Source organism: Notamacropus eugenii, chromosome 4, assembly GCF_028372415.1.
Source record: "Notamacropus eugenii isolate mMacEug1 chromosome 4, mMacEug1.pri_v2, whole genome shotgun sequence".
Lineage (NCBI taxonomy): Eukaryota > Metazoa > Chordata > Mammalia > Diprotodontia > Macropodidae > Notamacropus > Notamacropus eugenii.
In genome coordinates, this window is record NC_092875.1 from 147,443,692 (window position 1) to 147,464,523 (window position 20,832).

General features: G+C 39.1%; 1 protein-coding gene across 2 annotated transcripts in view; it reads right to left on the minus strand.

Moving 5' to 3' along the window:
* Positions 1-11,259: 11,259 nt before the first annotated feature.
* BAALC (BAALC binder of MAP3K1 and KLF4) overlaps positions 11,260-20,832 on the minus strand; it is a 95,461-nt gene continuing 85,888 nt past the window's right edge. For both annotated transcript variants that reach the window (XM_072603331.1, XM_072603332.1), the window contains one exon: positions 11,260-12,977. In XM_072603331.1, coding sequence (XP_072459432.1) covers positions 12,895-12,977 — 83 coding nt within the window. In that variant the 3' untranslated portion in view covers positions 11,260-12,894. The remainder of the gene's footprint in view (positions 12,978-20,832) is intronic.

The window sequence follows — 20,832 nt, forward strand, 5'->3', positions numbered from 1 at the left end:
TTGCTTCAGATTACCCCTTCCCTTAATGAGCTCTCCCTTCTATCACACCCCACCCTTCCCTCATCCCTATCTTCTCTCTTGTAGGGCAAGATAAATTTCTATACCCCATTACCTGTGTTTCTTATTTCCCAGTTATATGCAATAATAATTCTCTACATTCATTTCTAATACTTTGAATTCCAACTTCTCTCCCTCCCTCCCTCCCTACCCATCCCCCCTGAGAAGGCAAGCAATTCAATACAGACTAAATATGTATCATTTTGCAAAAGACTTCCATAATAATCATGTTATGTAATACTAACTATATTGCCCTCTATCCTACTCTATTCTCCCTCATTAGACCTTGTTCCTTCCCAAAAGTGTTTATTTCTAGTTAATTCCTTCTCCCATTTGCCCTCCCTTCTCTCATTCCCCTCACTCCACTTGTCGCCTCCTCTCTTACTTTCCTGTAGTGTAAGATAGATTTTCATATCAAATGTAGTGAGCATGCTATTCCTTCCTTAAGCCATATGTGGAGATAGTAGCTTCACTTTTCCCCTCTCCCCTTCTCCCTTTTCTCCTCCATTGAACAAGATTTTTCTTATCTCTTTTATGAGTTATAGCCTGCCTCATTCCATTTCTCCCTTTCTCCTCCCAGTATTTTCCTTTCTTACTCCTTAATTTTTATTTTATTTTATTTTTTGTGGATATCATCTCTTCTGATTCAACACCACCTGTACTCTCTCTATATATAAGTGTGTGTGTGTACAATCCCTCCACCTGCCCAAACACTGAGAAAAGTCTCAAGAGTTACAAATATTTTCTTTCCATGTAGGAATGTAAACAGTTCAGCCTGAGAAAGCCTTTTATGATTTCTCTTTTCTGTTTACCTTTTCATGCTTCTCTTGATTCCTGTGTTTGAAAGTCAAATTTTCTCTTCAGTTATGGTATTTTCATCATAAATGCTTGAAAGTCCTCTATATCATTGAGGTGATTCTTGGTTTTAATCCCAGTTCCTTTGACTTCTGGAATATCCTATTCCAAGTCCTTCAATTCCTTAATGTTAAAGCTGCCAGATCCTGTGTTAACCTGATTGTATTTCCACAATACTCAAATTGTTTCTTTTTAGCTGCTTGTAGTATTTTCTCCTTGACCTGGGAACTCTGAAATTTGGCTAGTCCTAGGAAATAGTCATAGGAGTTTCTCTTTTCAGGTCTCTTTCAGGAGGTGATCTGTGGATTCTTTCAAGATTTATTTGGCTCTCTGGTTCTAAAATATCAAGACAGTTTTCCTTGATAATTTCATGGAAGATAATGTCTAGGCTCTTTTTTTGATCATGGCTTTCAGGTAGTCCCATAATTTTTAAATTGTCTCTCCTGAATCTATTTTCCAGGTCAGTTGTTTTTCCAATTATATATTTCACATTATCTTCTACTTTTTCAAACTACTGTTTTCAAACTTTTCATTTGTTTTCTAACTGCTTGATTTATCTCATAATCAATCATTTCCCTGAACTCAGTTCTCCCTTTCAAAGAACTATTTTGTTCAGTGAGCTTTTGAACCTTCTCTTCCATTTGGTTAATTCTGCTTTTTAAAGCCTCTTTCTCCTCATTGGCTTTTTGGACCTCTTTTTCCAATTGAGTTAGCCTATTTTTAAAGGTGTTATTTTCCTCAGCATTTTTTTGGTTCTCCTTTAGTAAGCTGATAACTTGCTTTTCAAGTTCTTCTATTGCCCGAGCCTAGCTTAAGTTCCCTTTGGAGGCCCTGGAGGCAGGGGCCTTGACTTCTTGTGACAGTATGCCTTGTTCTTCCTCATCTGAAAGGATGGGGGGAGAAACCTGTTCACCAAGAAAGTAACCTTCTATGGTCTTATTTTTTTTTCCTTTTTGGGGGCATTTTCCTAGCCAGTTACTTGACTTATGAATCCTTTGTCAAGAGGATGGTCCTATTGCCCCTCTCCACAGTTTCAGGTTTAAGGCTGAAATTTGACTCAGCTGCTCAATTCCCTGGGGCTTTGGGTATGGGTGGGGCTGTCACTCAGGGCTGAGGTTTAGATAAACTGCTCCCTACCACCAGAGGCTTTAAGCTGAGTTGCCTGGACTACGGACCCAGGTTGCTTCCCAAAGCTACTGTAGCTTCCTGCAGTCTGCTGCTGCTGCTGTTGCCGTTGCCTGGGACTATTGCTGGAGGAACCCCCTTCCCCTCTCACCCAGCTAGAAAAGCCTTCCCACACTGACCTTTGGAAATTTCTTTGTCACTTGTGGGTTGAGGTATCTGGGACCCTCCCTCCTGTGAACTTTGTTTCACAGAGTTCTGTGAAGGTCTGTTCAGATCCTGTTCCTCCCAGGGCCTCATGGCCAGGGCTGGGCTCCGCTCCACTCAGCCCTGTGTGATAGACTTTTCCTGTCAGCCTTCCAGGTTACTTTTGGCTGGAAACCTCTTTTTCTCTATTGTTCTATGGCTTCTGCTGCTCTAGTATTTGTTGAGAGTCATTTTTTTACAGATATTTTGTGAGCTGTGGGAGAAGCACTAGAGTATATGTGTCTTTCTACTCTGCCATCTTGGCTCCACCTCAATCATGGGCAATTTTTTAAAAAATTATTTTTAGAAGAAGAGATGCCCTAAATGCCTTTTTTAAAGAGACATAAAATGAATCTGGAAGTTTCTGAGAACTATACGGAATAAGAAGTATTTTGATGCTCAAGCTAGCTCTTCTTTCTCCCACCAAGCTGTTGAATGCCTACCGATCTTGTCATTGATTCTAAATAAATTCATTAAATATTTGTTATATACCAGGTACCATTCTGGGTGCCAAGAATACAGAAACAAAAAATAATAATAGCATTTGTACAGTGCTTGGGTTTGCAAAGTGCCTTAAAAAAATTTTTTTTAATCCTCACAACAACCCTTGGAGGTAGATGCTATACTTAGTTCCATTTTGCAGATGAAGAAACTGAGTGAGGCAGAAGTCAAGTGACTTACCCAAGGTCACAGAGGTAGTAAATGCCTGAGGGTGAATTTGAACCCAGATTATCCTGATTCCAAATTTAGCATCCTAGTCACTGTGACATCTAACTGCCTAAAGACACTCCCTGCCTTCAAGGGAATAACCTAATAATATGTTACAGTGGAACGAACTCTGGCTCTGAATTCAGAGAATGTTAGTTCAAATCTCAGTTCTGTTACCTGTTACCAGTGTGATCTTGGAGAAGTAACAATTCTGAGCCTCAGTTCCCTTAACTGAAAAATGTGCAGAGTGGACTAAATAGCTTCTGAGATCTCTTCCAGATCTCATGGCATTCTACAGGGTGATATAACACATCCCCTGATAAATTAATACAAGGTAATTTAAGGAAGGAGAAGGAGGAAGAAATACTAATAAGTAGGGGAAATCAGGAAAGGCTTCCCATGGGAAGTGAACTGGGAAGGATGTTAAGACATCTAAGAGGAGTCAAAGAGGGAATGCATTCCAGGTCAGAGGGAACGGACAGTGAGAAAGCACAGAGATGGGAGATGACAAATGCTGAGTTTAGGGAACAGATTGGAGTAGATGCAGGTGTGAAATATGGTTGGAAACGGATGCTAGAGATTGTCTGGAAAGGCATCAAGCCTTGAATGCTAGGCTGAGGATTTCCTGTTTTATCCTAGAAGATGGAAGGAACTATTGAGGATTTGGGGGCAAGAAAATGGCCTGGTCAGATCTGTGTTTTAAGAAAATGATTTTGGCAGTTGTGTGGAGAGGTTGGATTAGAAAATGAAGATTAAAAGTTGAATGGCCAATTAATAACCTTTTGCATGTAGACCAGAGGAGAGGTGGAGGGGGGTTCGATTTAGTCTAGTGGCTTTGGAAGTGAAAAAAAAGGGAGAGAGAGAATTTGGAAGCCTCAAAATCTAATGGGATAGGGGTAGGGAGTGGGAAGGTGCAAACTAGGAAAGAGTCAAGGATCCTTTTGAGCTTGTGAGCCTCTATGACTGGAAGATAGTAACCTGCTTAAGAGAAATAGGAAAGTTTGAAGGACAAAAGGGTTTCTTAATTTTGTTTGTGTCATGCATTCATTCCCTTGGAAGTCTACAAAGCCTATGGACCCCCTTCTCAGAATAGCACTTTTTTTTTGTTTTGAAATTTTATTTTATTTTTCATTCCAAGTTCTCTTCCTCCTACATGCCACCCATTGAGAAGGCAAGAAATATGTTATCTATTATACACATGAAGCCATACAAAACATATTTCTACTGCTTTAGCTATGTTCCGGGGACAAGGAGAGCAAGGAAATAAAGGGAAAATGTGCTTTTTTCTCTCTTCTGAGACCACCAGTTCTCCATCTCAAGATACATAGTATTTTATATCATGAGTCCGTTAGAGTTGTAATGAATCATTGTATTGAACAGAGTTACTAAGTCTTTCACAGCTGACTTTCTTTAAAATATTGCTATTACAGTGTCGATTGTTCATGTGGTTCTTCTCACTTCCCTTTGCATCAGTCCATATAAATTTTCTTAGTTTTTTTAAACCAACTCCTTTATCATTTCTTACAGCACAATAACATTCCATCAGTAAGAAGGCAGATGATATTCAGTTTTAAACTGATAGTAACAATCCAAAATGCTTTTATGATTCCCTGAAAGATATTTATGGACCGAAAACATATGGTGTATCTCAACTACTCATTGCTGGTGGAGCCACATTGATTAGTAACAAGGACATGCTCCTGCAGAGATGGGATGAACACTTCCATAGTGTTCTCAACAGGCTGTCATTAATCAATGCTGAAGTCATTGACTACCTCAGGTTGAAGTCAGTCCCTCTCTCTAGCCAACTTTTCAACTGAAGGAGAGGTTTTGAATGCCATTAGGCTCTTCTCCTGTGTCAAAGCACCCAGTGCTGATTCTGTTCCAAATGAGATATACATGATGTAGTGGTGGGGAGTCCATTGCTCATACAAAAGCTGACTGAAATTTTCCGGGTTACATGGCAAGAAGAGCTTATCCCCCAGTTCAATGGATTGTCCATATCTATAAAGGTAACGGAAATAGATTGTCCTGGGACAATCACAGCGGGTTCACTCAGTCATTACTGGCAAGATTCTTGCCAGAGTCCAGTTAATTCTTCACCTGGAAGGTGGTCATCTACCTGAGAGCCAGTGTGGCTTCAGAAAGGGTAAAAAAACTAGCCACATTGTTTAAATGCCTAATGTATGCTTTCCTAAAAGATTATTTTATACAGAACTCACACAAAGAGGGCATTCACATAGTGGTCAGAAGATGCATTGCAAGGCCATTCTCAATAATTACTTTGATTTCATCTTCATTGTTTGTGCCTTCACCTTTTGCTTTTTTGATATGGCCATTTGATTTTCCTCTTTATTTTTTATATCAATTTAACAAGTATCTTGTCTGTTTTATTGATTTTTTTCATAAAACCAGCTCCTAGTTTTATTCATTGGTTAAATAGTTTTTTAACTTTTAAATTTATCAAATCTCTCCTTTAATTTTCAGAATTTTTATTTTGGTATTTAATTGATGATACTTAATTTTTCTAGTTGTTTTTTAGTTGCATGCCCAGTTCATTGATCTTATCTTTCTCTCTTTTACTGACTTAATTTTCCCCTAAATATTTAGTAATAAACATAAATTTTCCCCTAAGCACTGATTTGGTTATACACTGCAATTTTGTGTATTATCTTCTTGTTGCCATTATCTTTAATTAAATTACTGATTTTTTCTATGATTTGTTTTTTGAGCCACTCATTCTTTAGTATTAGATTATTTTCCAATTACTTTAAAGCTAAGTTTCTAAGACCCCTTATTGAATGTAGATTTTATTGGATTATGGTCTGCAAAGGGTGCATTTAATATTTCTGCTTTTCTGTATTTGTTTGTGAGGTTTTTATGCCCTAATACATACTCAGTTTTTGCAAAGGTATCATATCCAGCTGAGAATATACTCCTTTTCATTCCCATTCAATGTTCTTCAGAGATCTATCATATCTAACTTTTCAAAAATTCTATTTATCTGGGAGAAGCCATGGGACAAGGCAGAACATGGTACAGAAGAAAATGGTCTGTTTCTATCTGCGATCCAGTTCCATGGTTGTTTCTCTGGATATGGAGGGTGTTTTGCCTTGAGAGTCATTGGAGATTTTTTGAGTCCATGCATTGCAGTGGGGTGCTGGGTCTGCCAGAGAAATTCCTCCCACACTGTGATTGTTCTCCTGGTTCTGTTCCTTTCACTCAGCATCAGGTCATATAAGTCTTTCCAGGTGTGCGCATTTTTGTGGCCCTTTGGGCATGGTTCCAAATTGCTCTCCAGAGTGGTTGGATCAGCTCATAGCTCCACCAACAATGAAGTGGTGTTCCAGCTCTCCCACATCTTCTCCACCATTTATTATCTTCCTGTTTTTCAGGTTGGCCAATCTGATAGGTGTGATGTGGTAGAGTTCAGTGACTTTAGAAAAACATGGAAAGACATACATTAAATAATAAAGAGTGAGATGAGCAGAGCCATGAGAACATTGTATATACATACATATATATATGTATAATAACAGTACTATTTTAACAACTACTTTGGGCAAATAAGTTATTTTGTCTATTATAAATACTCAAATTAACTATAAAGGACCTATGAAGAAGGCACAATCAGCATCCAGAGAAAAAACTGATAAATAGAAGTATATATGGAATAATTATACACACACACACACACACACACACACACACACGCCTGTTTATGTCTAATGGTAGCATCGCTAGGGTGGGGGGGAAAGGGAAGAAAAAAGAAATGTACATGGTAATTTCATACCTTTGAGAGGAGTAATTGCAAGTTGTGCCTAGTAGATTTATAATTTCATGTACAATCATCTTTTTTACTTTACTGTGTTATGGAAATGATTGTTCTATGAATTAAAGTAAAATAAAAATAAAAAACAAAAACAAAAATTCTTCTTCTCTCCTTAATTTTTTTCTTCTTTATTTTATACTTAGATTTATTTATGTCTAAGAGGGGCAAATTGAGGTTCCCCACTATGATGGTATAGTTATACTATCTTCTTAATATTACTTTATTGTATATTTCTACCTTTATAATACTGTTTTATGATTTCATCCTGTAACTCATTTAACTTTTCCTTCAAGAGTTTGGGTGCTATGCCATTTGATGCATATATTTAGTCTTGATATTATTTCATTGTCTATTATATCTTTTAGAAAAATGCAGTTTCCCTGATTATCTTTTTAAATTTGATCTATTCTTTGTTTTTGCTTTACCTGAAATCATTGACTACCCCCGTCTTTTTTTTTTACTAGTTAAAGCATGATAAGTTCTTCTCTAGCCTTTATTTTAACTCTGTGCGTATCTTTCTGTTTCAAGCACATCTCTTGTAAACAACATATTGTTAGATTCTGGTTTCTAGTCTATTCTGCTATCTGCTTTCATTTTATGGGTGAGTTCATCACATTCACATTCCCAGTTATGATTACTAACTGTATATTTGCCTTCATCCTATTCTCTTCATTTATCCCTCTTTTTCCACACTGTCCTCCTCCAGTGTTTGTGCTTCTGACCTTTTCTTCTTTAATCTGTCCTCCTTCTTATTATTGTCCCTTCCCCCTTTCTTTTATTCCCTCGCCCTCTACATCCTTTTTGGCTAAGATGAATATGTATGTGTGAGAGTGTGTGTGTGTGTGTGTGTGTGTGTGTGTATTCTTCTCTTTTTGAACTAGTTCAGATGAGAATCAGATTCAAACATTGCCTACTCCCTCCATTTCCCCCTCCACTGTAAAACCTCTTCTTTCTATGCCTCTTTTATTTGGGATAATTTTCCCCATTCTTCCTTTTCATCTGCCTTTCTCCCAGTATAGCTCTCTTTTTCACCCTTCCATTTTTCTTTTGAGATTATCTCAACATAATTGACTCATACCTATGGTCTCTAAGTAGATTCTTTCTAACTGCTCTAATGATGATAAAGTTCTTAGTGGTTAACATGTATCATCTTCTCATTTGGGAATATAAACAGCTTAACCTTATTAAGTTCCTTATGATTTCTCACTCATATTTACCTTTTCATACTTCTCTTGAGTCTGTGTTTGAATGTTAAATTTTCTATCTAGTTCTGATCTTTTCAACAGGAATGCTTCGAAGGCCTCTGTTTAATTGAATGCTCATCCCTTCTCCCCAACGTCAATTAGGACTTGACTTATTTTTGCTAGATAGGCTAACTCTTGGTTATAATCCTAGCTCCTTTGCCTTCCAAAATATCATATTCTAAGCCCCCCTCTCCTTTCTAGTGGTAATTACTAAATCTTGTGTGATACTGAGTATGACTCTACAACATTTGAATGATTTTTATTGCTAATTTCAGTAATTTCTCCTTTACCTCAGAGCTCTGGAATTTGGCCATAACATTCCTGGGAGCTTTCATTTTGGCATCTCTTTCAGAGGATGATTAGTGGGTTCTTTCAATTTCTAAGTTGTTCTCTGGTTCTTAGATACCTGGGCAATTTTCCTGTATAATTTTTTGAAATGTGATTGTGAGACTCTTTTTTTAATCATGGTTTTCAGGTAATCCAATCATTCTTAAATTACCTTTCCTCTATCTGCTTTCCAGGTCAGTTGTTTTTCCTTTAATATATTTCACATTTTCTTCTATTTTTTCAGTCTTTTGACTTTGACTATTTCTTGATGTTTCATGGAGTCATTAGCTTCCACTTAAACAATTCAAATTTTTAAGGAGTTATTTTCTTCAGTGAGGTTTTGTATCTCTTTTACCAATTAATTAATTTTAATTTTAAGGAGTTTTCAGTAATCTTTGCACCTCTTTTAAGATTTGGTGAGTTCTGACTTTTAAGGAGTTATTTTATTCAGTATTTTTGTGCCCCATTTACACTCTTTTTCATCATTTTCTTGCATTATTCTCATTTCTTTTTCCCAATTATTCTCTATGGCTCTTATTTGATTTTAAAAATATTTCCCACTTTTTTATTTCTTTCTTTACATCTTCTAAGACTTCTTGTTGGGCATGTGTCCAATATGCATTTTTTTAAAGCTTACATGTAGATATTTTCAGGTCATGATCTGAGTTTATGTGTTAAGTTTTCTTGTCACCATAGCAGATTTTTATGAACATGTTCTTTGTTGTGGTTTGTTCATTTTTTCAATCTATTTATTGACTTTGGATTTTATATTAGAGTGGGTTTCCATTCATCTCTGGCAGGGAATGACTGGTCTATGCTTGTCTCTTATATATTCTTGTGCAGTTTTCACAGCTATGCATGGAGACCTGTAAGTTTTCAATGTTTCCAAAGTTGTATGTTCTGGGGAGAAGTCCAATTATTGTACTCCTGGTCTGTACTTTAATGCTTACCCATGTATGACCCCTGCACTCTCACAACAATAACTGTTCCTCTGTGCCTTGGAACTACAATCCATACCCAGGTAGGGCTCTTGTTGCTTTGTGACCACAACTGTTCCTTTCCACCCTGGATCTGTAATCCAAAACTGGATAACAGGCTGAGAAACTGCCAAACTGTGTCCATTGCTGGGGTAAAAGATGAATTCTCTTTTGGATGTGTTGAGTTTGAAAAGCCCACAAGATTTCCAATTGGAACTGTCTAACAGAGAGTTGATAATGTCAGACTAGATTGCAGGAGGGAAGAAGTCCATACATGTAGATTTTAGAGTAATTTGTGAAGAGATGATCACTGAATACATAGTTGCTAATGAGGTCACCAAGAAGGAAACTTTAGAGAGAGAAGAGGGTCTAGGACAAAGCATTGGGGGCGTATCCCATTATGGGGCAGGTGATGTATGATAATTCAGTTCAATCCTACAATTATTATTGTGCAGCTAATGTATGTGTAAGGCACTGTGTTAGGGATACAAAAATAAACTGAACAATAGATGCTGACCTCAAGGGTAAAAAAAAGTGAAGGAGACTGAGAAGCATTCAGATTGGTAGGAGAACCAGGAAAACAGTTTCACAGTTGGTGGAAACAGTTTCTTAGAGGCAGTGATATTTTCCAGTGTCAAAAGCTACAGAGAGGTCAATAAAGTTTATTACAAAAAGTTGTCAGAGTTAATAGCTAAGAGATCATTAGCAACCTTGGAGAGTTTTGTCAAGCATTGGAGTTGGAAGACAGGTGGCAAGGGGTTAAAAAGTGACTGAGTGGTGAAGTGAAAAATGAAGACAAGAGAATTACTTGCTTTTTTTAGGAGTTTGTCTGAGAAATAGATACAGTGTCAAGATTGGTAACTGAGCTTCCACATTTTTTAAAGTATAAAAGTCGTGCTGGACATGTTTGTAGGCAGCAAGGAAGGAACCACTAGATAAGGAGAGTGAGAGGGACTGATTGGAAGGGCAAGCTCCTGGAAGAAACTGGCAGGGCACAATTATAGGGGCTGGTCACAGCAGGGAAAAGAGCCACGTTTTTATGACAGACTAAATTAAAGGAGGAGAGTATGGAAGATAAAGAAGAAGGATTTAGGGCAACTAAACCCAAGTACACTACCCTTCAGGAAGCTTTTCCTGAAGGCTTTCGTCTCTCAAATAGCAATGACCTTCAGCTTACTCCATCAGGCATTCATGTAACACTTTTTACCTCCTCTATGTACTTATTATGTGTTTTCTCTATCTGTATGTATGTGTGCATATGTATACATACACATACATATGTGTGTATATGTATATAATGTCTCCTATACCAGACGGGGAGCTTTGGGAGGGAAGAGATATCATCCAATCTAAGGTTGGCATTTCACCCTGCCTATCACAGGAGTCTAAAAACAGTAGGCCCTTAATATAATTAAGATCTGGGTCTGGAGTTTAAGGCACAGATTTAATTAATACAGGAAATTTAGTTACAAGTCCTAGAACCAGTTCATTTTGTGCCATGGGTCAGTGTAGTATGGAATGGTAGAAGGAACCTTGGGTCAGGAATCAGAGGCACTGGGTTCAAATTCTGGATCAAATGACTTACTTGGTGACCTTCAACAAGTTGTTTCACTTTTCTGGGTCTCTGCTTCCTCATCCATAAAGTGAGGGGGCAGGGACTGGACTAACTCATCTAGAAGGTAGGTCCCTCATGAAGTCTTGGGATTTATGTACCTGGAATCGGAATCAGTCTTCTCAGCACTAAGAGCAAAATGAGTTTGTGGCTTCAGTCTGCACCTGGCTTCAGTGGAGGCCTACCAGGGCAATGAATTGACAGGCAAATTGGCTAACAGCATTTTCACCTGCATGGGTTTGTTCTCTGGGTTAGGTTACATAAACACACACCACCAGATTGCCTAGTTCAGCTAAAAATTGAGTTTATTTAAACAGCAGCTGATGAAAGAACCCTTATTCTCCCTTAGGAAGATCCCAGGTGTGTTACACAGCTTAGAGAAGCATGTAATGTTATTGGTGGGGAAAAAATGCTTTCAGCTAAACATATACATTCTCCATCATTTTAGAGGACTGCTAGAAAAAAGTTGTCTACCAAAAGGGTTTTTTTTTTAAACTGTATAAACTTTCTAAGAAGAGTAAATGCATATTATTCTAATAGTTTCTTAGTATGATGACTTCCCAGGTCCCAAGATGACATAATCCTTGGGATCTGCTTTAGGTTATTTACCTAGAAGGCAGTAGGGGGAGGGGGCAGGGGAATCAATTTGTGCCACTGAAATGTTCCTTAGTTTCTTACTTCATGTGAGTGAGAATCACCTTTGATTAGTCATTTTTAATGATGTCATATAATTGTCCTGAGAACCTTTGTTCTCAGGAGACAGAATGCTGGGTGTGGAGAGTTAGGGGACCTGGGTTCCAGTCCAAGCCCTCCCCTTCTTAACCTGTGTGATTATGAGCAAGTCACTCACATCTCTAGGCTTCTATTTCCTTGCCTACAGAGTAAGCAGGCTGGATATAATTGACCAATAAGATCTTTTCCAGCTCTAGATGAACATATGTTCATAGATTTAGAGCTGGAAAGGACCATATATACCATTTCATCCAACTCTCTCATTTACAGATGAGAAAGCCTAAGGCTCAGAGATTACTTGCCCAAGGTCACATAGGTAAAACGTGTTAGAGGTGGAATTTGAAGCAGATCTTCTGGCTCCAAACCCAGTGTTCTTTCTACTCTTCTGACCCTATGAAAAAATACAGACTTAGCAAACAGGAAATATGAGTTCTGTCATACCAAGTCATCCAAGATGGCTCTGCAGACTGACTAGGTGGGCCTCATACTCTGCAGTTACTCCTTGGGGCCAACATAGTACCTCTTGTAGGAGAATGGTGGAAAGCCTACAATTGTCTAGACTTTGTTTGATGTTGGAGTCATGACACTGGAAATGTCTTCCCTCCCCTTACCAAAAGCTGGCTTCCTACTTCTTGGGTTCTCTCTTTGGGGAATTGAAGGAAAGCCAGCTTTGGAGCCAACTGAAATGCTGAAAGTATTGGGACACAGGTATAAAAACACCACTGGTATGATGGACCAGAAACATTCAATGACTCCCCCTCTGAAGCACTGTAAAACTCTTTCCCTGCCATTTTCCTTTTCAAAAAGTGGTCTGTGGCTGCAGCAGTCCACTGCAATTCCAGAATCTCATACCCAGGGAAGAATGCTTGACAGAACATGGAGAGAGGGGGAGAAAACCAAACGGCCCATTAGCAGTTTATTGTCCTGTAGGAGTACTCTGCCATCCCATTAGAAACCCACAGCTCAGTGAATGTCCAAATGTGGATGGCAGCTGCTTCCTGCCAGGTAAGAGATGTAGAGTAACCCAAGGCTCTCAGCAATTTGGCCTGTTCAGTTAGGAGCATCATCCATGTTTCCTTAAGTTCCCTTGAGAGATCAGCAAAGTACTGCCAAATGACATTAGTGTCCATGCTCCCTTTGATTTGGAAGTACGGTTAATTCCCTCAGTTCTTCATAATTCTTCTATATCTGTCCATTTGTTGGATGCTTTGGGTAACACTGATGGTGACTTCTCTTGCTGGCATCTGCTTGTGTTCTTTTTTCACCTGTTAAAAAAAGGTTTACAACATTAAGTTATACCTCTACTGGGTAACAGCCAAAGATCCTTCCTTCTTTAATACTTTGTAGGGGTGCGTGCGTGTGAAACAGATTAAGCCGCAAGCAGCAAGCAATGTTCTCAACCTAGGATTCAGTATCTGGAAGTAATTCCACCTCTGTAACTTCTCAGAAAAAATACATTGACTCAGTCCAGAGTCAGTCAGTTAATGACATGGAGAAAAGAGCATTAGGTTTACCCAAACAACATTTCTTTCCAGACCCTCTCCTCAGCGAGTCTCATTGGACCAGGATAGCTATTAATAGAAAACAAAACAACAAACAACACTCCATGGTACAGGGAAGAGACAAATCAGTTTCTTTAAAATAAGATTGGCTGATGACAACATTCACACAAAATTGTCTAAGCTGGACTGGTTGACTGGTTTTCAGCTGTTAAACTTTCAAAGCTCAGAATCAGCTAATTGCATTCTTGAGAGCACCTGGCGAAATTCCCCTGGAAAGCAAAAATTATACCTATTGAAAACTGGCTCGAGTGATTGGCAGTGTGGCAAAACTCATGTGACTGTATCACTGAAATGTTAGTGCCTAATCTCCAAGCTTGCTTAAAGTTTGCAGTATTTTCTCCTGTTTGTTTTTTTCTGTATTCACTCAAATTGCGATTCAGAGTCAATAAGGAACCAAGAGAAAACTACACAGTCTTGAAGTACCATGAACAGGAAAAAGATTATAATTGCACTGTCCCCATATGTACACAAAATATATCAATTTCAGTTCCTTTCACAAAAATGCTCAGTAAACATATACTTTCTCATTTTATGAAAAATGCATTAAAAGTTCCTGTTAAATATATCCTTCTTAGTGGAGAATTTTTTAAAAGTATAAAATCTTTATCTGAGCTACAGTTTTCTTACTCTAGGAGTTACCAAGAGGCTTTCTGGATTTGTAAACCACTGTGTTTCTTTGTTAAACAAGGAATCTGCTTAAAACCAGAGTCTTCAAGGTAAGAGGGAGATCAGGATCCATTTAGTAAAGTTCATGCCTAAGAATGAGTCCCTGCCTCCCCACCCCCATACATCTTTGAAAAATGGTTTCCTATGTTTTTCTCGTTTTCCTGAGAGGGATGCTACTACATGGCAAGGCAATCCATTCAGCTATGGATTATTTAGAACGGCTAGGAAATTTAGCTTTACACTTAACCCAAATTTGGCTCCTTGTAACTTCCACCAACTCCAAGACTTAAAGATTTAAATTTTCCATCAGTTGATAGTACAACGACAATGAAACCTGCCAAAGAACGTCAGAAACAAGTTCTGCAAATAGCAAATCTGCTTTGGATTGTCTCAGCTGCTACATCTCTCATCTACTTGGATAGGAATGAGGGCAGTACTCAAACATTTTTCTGAGACTGGCCCTGAAATTCTTCATTTCAACAAGCATTGTGGTGCAGGCTCTGGAGATGTGAAGAAAAAAATGTCCCTGCCCTCAAAGAATGTATTGGGGCGGGGCAGGGGGGTGGTAATGAGGGAGAGATATATAGATAAACATTAGACTATAGCTCACATCTAACATTCAGGGTAACCGTGTTACACTGAATACAGGGCAGGCTTTATTTCATAGATTCAGATAGAAACTAGAAAGGACTCATACCTAGGCTTACAAAAGATCAGCTTAACTTTCCTTTCTCTGGCAAACCCCATCTCCCCCAGGCGGTCTTCCAGACAAATAGGACTAGCCCATGGTTGGGATCCTCCGAAAGATTAGGAATAATAAAGAATTAGGAATAATAAAGAATTGACCCCTTCCTCCACTACTGACACAGTGTGTATAATTCACAGGAGTACGTGAAGGCAAAGACTGGTTTTTCTTCTTTATGTCATGGCTTTGTCCCTTGTTTCCCTTTGGCTCTGGTCACAGAGCTCCTCTGTTTGATCAGAAACTTGATGTTGCTCTTTGACTGCCGGCAGCCATTGTCAGTTCTGTGGCCTTATGGCTCCTCTTCTCCTAAGAAGAACTACTAATTCTTCTCTCCTGAGCTCATTTAAGTTCCCCAAAAGAACATGCAACATACAACATACATAGGCTTCTGTTCCAGGGAACTAAGTCTGAATTCTGTAGCCTTTCTACTATTTGTGTATGTACTCTATAGTCTGTCTCTCTGCCTCTTTCTGTCTCTTTCTCTGTCTCTCTCTCTCCCTCTCCTTTACTTTCTCTCTTAATAGTGTGTCTGTTATCCTTTTTAAGGAACGAGGCTAAAGATATAGCTCAAATTTGTGCTTAGTAGATATTTGTTGAATTGAATTAAGCAATGTTACAGAATTGTTATGTGGATTGTAAAAGCATTTAAGAGCTTTCTGTGTGCCAAGCTCTGGGCTAAGCATTAAGGACATAAGTAGAAGAGATTGACCATCCCTGTTGTCAAGGAGTTCACATTCTAAACAGAGGAGACGACATATATAGGAGACTGAGGCTATGGAGCTAGATGGGTTGGCAGTGATTCTTAGAATGCAGCATAGCAGTGCATGCCCAAGTCCATATGAACCTGGAGGGCAAAGCAGCAGGACATTGATGGTAAAGCAGTGTATGTCCTTTCCTTGGTACTTCCATCCTGACTGACTCAAATCTTCACTGCTCCCACAATTATATTGTTATTCAGTCATTTCAATCATGTCCCACTCTATATGACCCCATTTGGGGTTTTCTTGACAAGATACTGGAGTGGTTGGTCTTCTTCGAAAATGAAGGACAAACACAACAACTGGAGTGGTTTACCATTTCTCTCTCCAGCTCCTTTTATGGATGAGGAAACTGAGGCAAACAGTGAAATGACTTGCCCAGGGTCGCACAGCTAGTAAGTGTCTGAGGCTAGATTTTAATGCAGGAAGAAGAGTCTTCCTGACCCAAGCCTGGCACTTTATCCACTCTGCTACCAACATTTACATTATCCCAACAATTATATCATGTTTAATGTTGCAGACCAGACCCTGTAATATCATTAATAAAGGGAACTCTTAAGAAGGAAAAATCTCTCCACTAATGCAGATGATTCATTTTAGAGGCTTGTCCAGGACTACAAGCCACTTACATGTAGAACAAAAGGCAGGATCTGAACATTGCCATGTTCTCCCTAAATTCAACTCTGTGCACTACTCCAAGGTCTCTCCCTCTTAGGGTTGTTTTGAAGCTTGGGAAACTTTTAAGGGGTCTGTAAGGTATTCTTTTCCTATCTTAGCAATCTATAGATGGGTGTAACCCCCAGTCCCAAAGTCCATTGGTATGAGAATCTCTCCTTATTGGAGGAAATCAAGACCCTGGGACTGCCAGAAGGATAGACAGGCCAGATTTAGTGAGCTCTCCACCAGTAAGGAGAAGTCCCATATCAATGGTTTTGGGGACTGGTGGTTACATGGAAGGAAGCTAATTGAGTTGTTTTACTTCAACAGAAATCAATTGTATAATTTCAAGTACAAAGCTGGAGCAGGAGGAAAAGCTGCAGGACCCTAGTGTACATGCAGGTCACTTCTTTAAAAAATGCTTTCAGAGTTCTTGAGGTAATGAAAAGTACCCTGGGCTTCTAAGAGCTAAAGGTTCTGGGTAAATACATAACTTCATCAAGTGCCTAAGGCATTTGAGTCATGCAGGTATTTTCCTTTCTGGTGTGGTTTCCCAGCAGCAGTTGAACCTTCTAATTTAGTGATTTATTTTCTTTAATGAAAGCCAAGGAAAAAGTGTTACTTCATTGAAATTACTGGCTCTTCCTCTGTCTTGTGGCTCCATTGCAGAGATCAGTGAGGCCTCTTCCATACCTTTCTCTCTTTTGAGGTTGTTTTAACTATCCCAAAGTTCCATGATCTTAGTAGAATGCCTCTAGAAGGTCATGGTGCACCATCTTTCTTTGAGTGGCCTTCCTTTTCCTGATGTTTGCCTTATTACTTTTATAGCTTTCCTGCCCCAGGAATCTGCAGTTTCTAGTACTTTTAGTGGAACTTTTTCATTAAAAATGATTCTCCAGTCATTCTTTCACTAGAGAGGCCAAATTGGAAACAATAACTCCCTGGCAGTACCAAATGTATATGGGCTTGTTTCTCCCATGGTTCAGAGGCCAATTGCCCAGCTTATTAAATTCCAGAGAAAATTTTTTCTTAACTGCTTAGTGTAGGCTTGGACTCAGTCAGGGCACTTAGCAGAATATTGAACTGGAAGTCAAGAAAGCTGGTTTTTAGTTTTAGCTCAACAACTGAGTGATCTGATAAGATCAAATGGATGTTACCATCCCTGGAAAGGGCGCACTAGCAAGTCCCCTTTAGTCCACTCACCATCCCAGTGACCTCTCAGTCACTAGACACCTCTCCCTAGACACAATTTGCCCATATATTATCTTCTGTCAGAATGGGCAAACCCCATATTTTCTTTTGTATTTCATCCCCAGCATTCAACATGGTGCCTATATTAGTAAAGGCTTAATACATTTTTTATAACTCATTTATTCTGAGTCTGTTTCCTCCCCATAAAATAAGAGGAGTGCAGTTGTACTAGATGATTTCTCATATGCTTTCAAAATTCTGATTCAGGACTTCAGGCAAAAACCCTTTGGTCTCTTTAATTTTCTCCTCAACAAATGGAAATCCAGATGCTATCAGCCTTATCCAGACTCCACAGATTCCACCACACCCAAATGATGGATTTTGCTACCCCTTGGGTTCTTTGAATGCCAGGTTCAGGACTTTGGAATGTATATTCTAGGCAGTAAGGAGACATTGGAAAAATTTTAGGTGGGGTATGAAGTGATTATAGCAATGTTTTAGTTAAGATTAACTTAATCTGTGAATTTAAGATGTAAGATAGCAAAGGGGTAGGGAATCAAGAATATCTGAAGTTTGATGGTAGAGAGCAGACTTTAGGAAGCTGGCATTTGCATTTCTAGAACTGACCTCACAGACAGAAGGACAGAGACTACATTAATACTTTAGCAGCCTTCTAACTGTAAATCAAATATATAGTATCATATTATGCTAAAGAGTGGAGAAAATCCTGGAAAAAAGTAAAGCCTGCTTTGGATACTCAAGTGTCCTTAATAACAGAGCCTCTAGTTTAGCTCATTGAATAGGTATGGAAGTTAGCTGAGAGTTTATTGCATAGAGCTGGTCCAAAGACTAAGAAAAATAGGAAGTTCTCCTGCATTGCCTTAAAACTCTGTGTGTGTGTGTGTGTGTGTGTGTATCTCCATCTCCCTGTCTCTGTCTGTATCAATCTCAGTCTCTCTTTTTTCTCTCTCTTCATTTCATTCTCCACACAGCTGCCAAGGTGATTTTCCTAAAGCCTATTTGAACCAGATCATGTCATCCCCTTACTTAGTAAGACCAAATGGCTAGACTTCTTGTACTGGAGATAGACCACTCAGAAATCACATATTCACCAGGAACCCTGAGGTTTACACCAGACCAAATAATGATCAATAAATCAATGAGAAACTTCACTGAAATTTTCCACACAAGAACTGCACAAGAGGACAACTGGAGACTCCCAATAGCAAAACCACCTCTAGCACAGTTGTAGTCTCCCAGGGACATTTGTATCCTGTGGTGGTCTGTGTCCAGAGGTAACAAGAATGGAAGATTCACCTGAGAAAACCACAAGATCATCAGAAAGCTCCTTAGCTGCAGAAGTGGAAAAGCAGGCAGAAACCAGCATGGTGGTCCAACCAACATGGTACCACAGCACTCAGACATCAACAGAGCAGGTGCGCTGGCCCTGGGGCCACTAATGTTCACATCCTAGATGCCAATGAGGGCCCTGAAGCACTCTGAACACCAAAGATCCAAAGGGGTAAAAGTTAGTCCAAGAATCCAGGGAACCAGGTTAAGGCCAAGCAGGGCTGGTCATCTCACTCAAAAGTATAGCAGGGGCCAGAACCTGATCCTGGTACTAAACCCTAAATCATGGGAAAAAGCTGAAGACTTGAATAAATCAAAGAAAACATCATCAGATATCAAAAATATTACAAATCTAACTCCATAACAACTGTTAGCAGAGATATAGGAAAAAGATGAATTTCCCACAAGGACTATCCAGAGGAATATCCAGAGGAATACATGAATTCTTACAAGAAATGAAATGAGATTTTTAAAAAGTTAAATAAAATCTCTTGAACAAAGAATTGGAAAGATAATTTTAGTTCAGAATAAAAAGAAAATTTAAAATAAGAAAATCCAGTGTTTCCCTTGTTTCCTCTAGGATCAAAACACAAACTTCCACTTGTCATTCAAAATTCTTCACAACTTGTCATTCAAAATTCTTCACAGCTTGGTCTTTTCCTGTTGTCACAGTCTTTCCAGGCTATCTTCCTGTGACCTTAGCCTACTGCTCATCTAGCTAGGTCCCAGGTGACACAAGTAACTGCACATTTGTCCACTGATTGACTGTCCTATGCACCAAGAAGCTTCTATGTACCTAATATAGGTTTAGTAAGATACATTGAGTCAAGGGATGCAAAGTTCTACTTATCATATTTAGCTTAATAAACCATCATAATCCCTGTATACAAGGTTAGCACACTTTCCTAATCACAACACCCTTGTCAAGGTCAATAAGGGAGAGGAGAGAGTTTGGAGTCCAGATCACCCACTGATTGACTGCCCCTAAGGTGTCCTTCCTACTCATTTCCCTGTGAATCTGCTCAGCAACAAGAATCAGATATAAGAGCAGAGACCTGGGCTCTCCATTGGAGTGTACTCCTGCAATACTGCTGCATCACTGCCTTTCTGCCTGTAGGCCCCTAGGATTGGGGAGCCACACACTTGTAGGCCTGTCAGTAATAAACTACTTGACTTGTGAAACTTTGAGGAGCTGTGTTCCTTCTTGATAACCCACCCATAATCTCCCTCATACTTTTCCAACTGGTCAATGAAAGGTTTGTGGTGGGTCCATAGAGCTGTCCAAAAGTGAAATTAGTTGCCCCCTCAGGAAACGAGTTTCCTATTCCCAAAGGTCTTCAAGTGGAAGTTGGCTGACCAGTCACTAGAGATATGATAAAAGAAATTTCTTTAGAGGCATGGACTTGCCTAAATGATCTCTGAGATTCCTTTAAACTCTGAGTTTTTGTCAGTCTTTTACTCACAGTTCTTAGTTCCTATTGAAAGTGAACCTGAAGATGAGACTTTTTTGAGGAAAAAAAGTTAATTTGCGAATAGTACCTGTTGGCATTGCTCTGTCTAAGTGTCCTAAGAGCTTTGGAGATAGTGTTTCAATTATGTTCAGGATTGACCCATTATCTCAAGCTCCCTGTGAGAAAGGTAGAAGGTATTAGGCTACTTTCAGTCAAGGTCACAAAAGCTAAAGCAATTTGACAAAGCATCTGCCAGAATCACAATGAACCAAGACCAGACCCACAGACTAATCATTAGTTTCCTGCTTGCTATGGGAACCCCGTCTGCCTTTCCCACTGTGCTATCCAAGTTCATGTGAAAGACACAATCCCAGTGCTAATCAGACAGGGTTTTTCTTCTTATTCAAATGACTACAAGGCAAACCTTCAAAAGCTTGTTCATTCAAACTCTACGTCATTTTACCCCATTTTTCTAGTCCCATTCAAGGGAGTCAGACATTTAACAAACCTCAGATTTCTCTTGGGCTCCACTAATCTTTTTGCCACTGTTCCATGGATTTTCAAGGCATTAACCTAGAGTCAACGAGGAATATTTGATCTTAGCAACTCAAACAAGAGTCAGCCTTATTTGCGTCATTAGGCAGTGTGTAGACACTACTAAAGGCCAAGATGGAAAGAATTCTGGGAGCCATCAACAAATCCAGCACAGGAAGCAGACGGCCAAGGGACTGCCTTGATTC